Here is a 6117-nt window from a genome sequence, read left to right as displayed (position 1 = left end):
GTGTCCTTTGTTAGTGTCTCTGTGTCCTTCCTGTCAGAATGGACACAAAATACACTAATTCAGTGTCTCTTAACACATTGTTTCTATCCATGTCTCCTCTACCAAACACGATTTTGTGTTTCAGTGTCCTGTCTCTGTAAACAAACGCAGCCCTTAAACTTTTTGCTTCCTTTATACATTATGAATTATTTTTATTCCTTTGTCATGACCACCAAAATGAGTTGTTTCTTCCCTTTCTACCTCCATCCATCATTACCCTTTCCAAACGCACTTAACAATGGTGGAGGAGAAAAAAGAAAATACCTTCTGATGGGGAATGATATTTTTTGGAACTCAAATTAGGATTAGGATGATAAACTACTAATAGAAACTAAGTTGCGTTAAAAAATTATAATTGTCAAGTAATATAACCATTGTTGTCTAGCATGGCTTCTCTCCATACACATTATCACTCCGATCATAAATATTCGTCGGAATATGCCTCATGGATAACCAAGAGTCATTTTTATTAAGTTTATAGAAAAACTTGTGACAATTGTAAGTTGAGGGAAGAAATTCAAACTCGATTGTAAGTTTAGACTTTGAGATTTAACTTAAAAAATTAATTGATCTAATTCTCTAATTAAACTCACAAAAAAATATTTATTCATAATATTATTGTACTTAATTTAAAATATAAAAAATTATGATGTACTTTTTTGAATAAATTATGTTGTATTATTAATATCAAATCAAGTATATTTAATATTGTAAATTTGTAATAATATAAACTAAAGTACAATGGTTGGTAGTCGTAACTTAATTTCCTAATAAGTACGATTTTGGTCCCTCAAGTTAAGGGTCAGAATCGAAATTGTCTCCAATGTAATTTCCGATTTATAATCATACTTAACGTTTTTTTTCGTATTAAAATTGTCCTTTTAATTAATTTTTTTTGGACAAAAATACCCTTACCACTACCAACACAATTACTTCCTCCATTAGCACCACCACCAACACCATCACCACCACCACAACCACCACCAGCACCAACACCAGTACCACCACCACCACCACCACCACTAACACCAACACCAATACCAACACCAACACCAACACTAACAACCACAACCACAACCACAACCACAACCACCACCAACCACTACCACCACCACCAAGAAAGCAGGAAACAACACCAAACAGAAACAGAAACAACACCAAACAGAAACAGAAAGCAAGAAAGCAGAATCAAGGAGCAAGGCGGAGGCGGCGAGGTGTGAGGCGGCAGAAGCGAGGTGTGTGGCAGCAGAAGCAAGGCGGAGGCGGCGACGTGAGGCGGCGACGCGGAGACGGCAGAAGCGAGGCGGAGGCGGCGAGGCGGACTCCAACAGCAGTGGCTCGCCATCCCCCTCCCCCCTTTCCCCTTCCCCTCCTCCTCCCCCTCTCCCCTTCCTCCCACCCCCACCCCCACCCCGCGTCCTTTCCCTCTTCCCCTTCCCCCTTCGCGCCGCCGTGCCCCTCCCCCCTTTCCCCTTCCCCCTCCTCCTCCCCCTCTCCCCTTCCCCCCACCCCACCCCGCGTCCTTTCCCCCTTCCCCCTTCGCCGCCACCGTCCCCTCCCCCCTTTCCCCTTCCCCCTGCCCCGAACCCGCGTCCCCTTCATTTTCTTCCTCTTCTTCTCCGGCTTCTTCCACTTCCCCTCCTTCCTCTCTTCGCCGCCGGCGCCGTCCCCCCATCCCCCCTTCCCCTTCCCCCTTTCCCTCCCCTCCCCCTTCGTATACCCTTTCCTTCCCCCCCCAACCAACGCGTTTTTTTTTTTTTTAATTTTATAATTTTGTTTATTATAGGGGTAGTTTAGGAATAAATTAAAAAATTTTATTAGAAAGGACGATTTTAAATTTAAATACGACTTTAAGGATGATTTTAAATTAAAATATACACGAGAGACGATTTCGATTCTCACCCTCAAGGTGAGAGACCAAAATCGTACTTATCCTTAATTTTTACTTTAAATTTTTTATTCTTTTATATTTTAAAAAAATAACATGTATATATTTAAATATTTGCGTATTTAATTATTAAAAGAATAACTAGAACTTCCAATCATTTATCTAAACTAAATATGCATTTAAAATTTATATTATCGTTAGGACCATGAATGTTTATCCATTACAAAGTACAAATTCCATTAAGAAGGATATGTAATAAGCAAATTCAAACTTCTATATATTGACACTAATTTTTAGCAAATTTGCTCAATAGTGCATCATGAATCACCTTGTCTAAATTCTGAAACGAGGATCCATTTGGGTCAGAAGCAGCATCCTTTGCCAATTTCTTCAACTCTAAAGCCTTTTCTTTCATCTGTTGACCCATTTCCCCATCCATTGACTCCCTCACAAGACTTTCAATTTTCTCCCTCTTAACATCTTCTATCTCCAACCCAATTCCCCATTCATTACAAGAGAATCTACAATTGGTCATTTGGTCCGAAAAGAATGGCCAACATATCATTGTCACACCATTGCACACACTTTCCAATGTTGAGTTCCAACCACTATGTGTCAAAAACACCCCAACTGAAGGGTGAGCCAAAACCTCTTCTTGGGGACACCAATTTGATAATATGCCTCTAACTTTAGTCTCTTCAAGAAATTCATTAGGAAGAATAGCATTTTCACCAGCCACAAGATCTGGCCTAATTACCCACAAGAATCTCTTGTTGCTATTGCCAATTCCCCAAGCAAATTCTATTAAATTTTCATTGGTCATAGTTGTGATGCTACCAAAGTTTATGTACACCACTGAATTTGGTTCTTGTTTGTCTAACCATGTAATGCATTCTTGATCCTCCTTCCAAAGGTTGGATCCAATTTTATTCAATTCATGGTCAGTGATATGGTTCAAGAGAAAATCCATAGGACCAATGGAATAGACAGGTGGCAAACTATTAATGGAGGAGAATGCCTCCAAAATATCACGCTCTAAGGTATCAAATGTATTTATTATGATTGCACAAGCTCTTTGAGATCTCTCCATTTCTCTTAGAAAAAAGTTGAGCATAATATCATTTGGATCTGTGGTTCTGATGAAGCTGGGAATATCTCTCAAACGAATCTCTTTTATTCCGGGGACCCAATCTATTGTAGTTTCCAAATACCCATTTGTGAGATAACTTGAGTCTGCGTTAATATCAAACGCATAATTAAATTTGTCAAAATCATCATAAACTACACAATTTTTTTTTTCCAATAACATTTAGAGAAATTCTTAGGGTCATAAATTTCTAATATTTTTTGTTATTATTTCATCAGTACAAATATTAAATTATTATTTTATTAATTTATGTGTATAAATTTTAAAAAATATAGATAGAAATTATATTGATTTATGTGTGCAAAATTCTAATAAATATATGTGCAAATTATATATTTTTTATATGCAAAATAATATTTATAAATATAGATATAAATTATTACTAATTAAGTACTGATAAAAAATAATAATATTTATGACATATAACATTATTTAAATATTTAAAAAACTATAAAAAATAACCCAATAACAACTAAAATTTACTTTATTTAATATTCATTAATTATTGTCACTAGAATAATTGTACATAAAGTCATAAACCACTATTTTAGACCTAGTTACCAAAACTAGATAGGAGAGACCGATTCGAACAAAAAATCAAGTGAGTAATAAGTAATTGGATCAGAGGAGTAATTATATTAATATGATCAAATTCGGTGAGAACAGGATTGATTGAATCAACCATGCTAACTTTTTGGATCGCGCTTGATGAATTCAGGGTGACATGAAAAGCATGGTCTCCATATCCCATTTATGTTAAAATTGGGCTCCTTGGGAGTCAAACCAGGTTGAATCAACTTGTTCAACCATGCATTTTACATGCATGACCAAAAAATTAAAAAAAAAATAATTATTATAAAATTAGATAAGAATATAATTTAATTTAAACTCAATTTATCAAAATTTGATTTAATTATCTCTAATAAAATAATTTTTAAAAATAAAACTTTAAACGAATAAAATAAATTTAAATTGATTCATAAAACTTTTAAAAGTTTAAAATTATCCATAAAAATATGGTAATTATGTATTTGAAATATTATAATATTTCATTCTGACTTGATTAAACGAATATATTAGTTTCTTAAGCTATTAATTTTCTTAAAAAAAAACTTATTTATTTTGTGTGAAGATATTTTGAATAAAAAATTGATTGAATTATGTATAAGTTACAATACAAAATTATATATAAATAAATTGATTATAACTTCAGCTAAACGTGATTATACATGATGGTAATTGATTAAATAATAATAAAATAGAAAACATAAACATTAAACCTAATAATATAATATGAAACAAATAAATCATATAATCTATTTAACTTTTTGAACAAACTCCCAGTGTTTTCATCGATATCGAATCTAAACAAAATTAGACTACAGTGTAATTTTCTTGTTTTTTAGAAGGGTGTTTTCAATTCTTTTCTTTTAGGTTTACGTACTATTTTAAGTATTTGATTTTTATTTGCACATATAGGACAAAAACAATTAAACTTAAATTTAATTTGTGATAAACTTAATTATTCTATAACACTTCGAAAGTACGAAAACTATACTTTTTTAATAATATTTATTAACTAAAATTTTTTTGCTGGATAATATTAAACTAAACAAATAATAAAACATTACTAAACAAGAATATTTTATTAAATAAAGAAGTAAAAAATTTCAAATTAAAATATGAAAAACTTTTAGAGATTACTAATTTTTAGTATTTTTTCTATTATTTGATTAGTATAAATATTAAATTGTCTTTGACGTATAAATTTTATTAATTTATGTATATAAATTTTAAAAAATATAATTACAAACAATACTAAATTATGTATATAAATTTTAATAAATATAAATATAAATTATATATTTTTTGTGTATAAAATTTTTATAAATATAAATATAAATTATTATTAATTAAATATTAACAAAAAATTAATAATATTTACTAACCACGTGGTATTACTCTTAAAATATTTAAGAGATAGAAGATAAAAATTACCTTTGAGGGGTACTAAGCCTTTACGAAGAAGCTGAGAATATTGTATGCAACATGTGAACGAAGAAGCACTTGCTGTCCAGAAAACGGCCACAGGGATTCCCAATTCTTGAGCAGCATCAACTCCAAAACTCATCACAGCATCGCACACTATGCAACTAACACCAGGAACAACTTGGTCGCCGCAATTATTATCATTCAGCTTCAAAATGAGGTTCTTCAAGTGTGGCAAACAACTTGTTGCTGTGGACTTACACAAAGAAGGTATATCCTGCGTTGCATCCCCATGATTAGGGTCCACAGGTAGACCATCGGGGATGGTTTCGAATCGGAAGGAGGATAGACTTTTCAGTGAGTCGGAGCCTCTCGATTTCAGAAGGCGGTTGTGATTGTATTCAGTGTTAACGAAAGTGATGTGGAAGCCTTTGTGGTGAAGAAGCTTTGCTAGTTTTAGGGTTGGGTTTATGTGACCTTGTGCTGGGTATGGAATTAATACAGCATGGGGTTTTTCCCAAGAAACCATTATCTTGCTTCTTATTAATGGTAACTAGTAAGTTGTCTTCCTAGCACAAGAATTTACAAGGGAGAAAAATATATAGAGATATATAGACAGGGATAGATGGTGTGCTTATAATTACTGTGAAAAATTTCACATATTTATTACTTAGCCTCCAATAATATTGTCACATATCCATCGTATGAGTTTTATGTCCATTCTTTCTATAATGAATGAGAAAATTTGCTTAACCATGATGCAGAGAAAAAATAAAAGAAAAGAAAATGGTTATTAGAGCCAAGTTACTTTCTCTATGTGTTTGTCAGTTTGTGTGTGATCATATATTCAAGTATACATTAAAATTAGCCACTAAAATTAATCATTGATATAAAACACATATTAAAATATAAATATACATTAAAAATAAATATATATATATATATATATATATATATATATATATATTAATGACTAATTTTAATGTATAAATAATATTTTTGTCATATACTATATACATATTTACTATGGTGTTTAAAAATTATTGCTTAATTA

At 32.0% G+C, this 6117-nt stretch overlaps 1 protein-coding gene across 1 annotated transcript; it reads right to left on the bottom strand.

Annotated features, from left to right (window-relative positions):
• Positions 1-2084: 2084 nt before the first annotated feature.
• On the bottom strand, positions 2085-5860 carry LOC107605435 (7-deoxyloganetin glucosyltransferase-like). Its single transcript, XM_016307315.3, has 2 exons — positions 5073-5860; positions 2085-3160 (listed from the first exon to the last, which is right to left on the bottom strand). Exons 1-2 carry the CDS (start codon positions 5590-5592, stop codon positions 2214-2216), a joined length of 1467 nt encoding a protein of 488 aa, XP_016162801.1. The 5' UTR covers positions 5593-5860; the 3' UTR covers positions 2085-2213.
• Between the last annotated feature and the right edge of the window lie 257 nt (positions 5861-6117).

The sequence above is a fragment of the Arachis ipaensis genome, chromosome B6 (assembly GCF_059453495.1).
Source record: "Arachis ipaensis isolate K30076 ecotype BB chromosome B6, ASM5945349v1, whole genome shotgun sequence".
NCBI lineage: Eukaryota > Viridiplantae > Streptophyta > Magnoliopsida > Fabales > Fabaceae > Arachis > Arachis ipaensis.
The sequence above is the reverse complement of the archived record's forward strand: the minus strand, read 5'-3'. Positions and strand labels throughout refer to the sequence as shown.

Bases quoted from the DNA above. Each gene is read 5' to 3' on its own strand.
- LOC107605435 (XM_016307315.3), bottom strand. From the start codon at position 5,592: ATGGTTTCTTGGGAAAAACCCCATGCTGTATTAATTCCATACCCAGCA. The intron at 3,161-5,072 runs GTAATTTTTATC...ATATTAACGCAG, and splicing joins AGGCTTAGTACCCCTCAAAG to ACTCAAGTTATCTCACAAAT.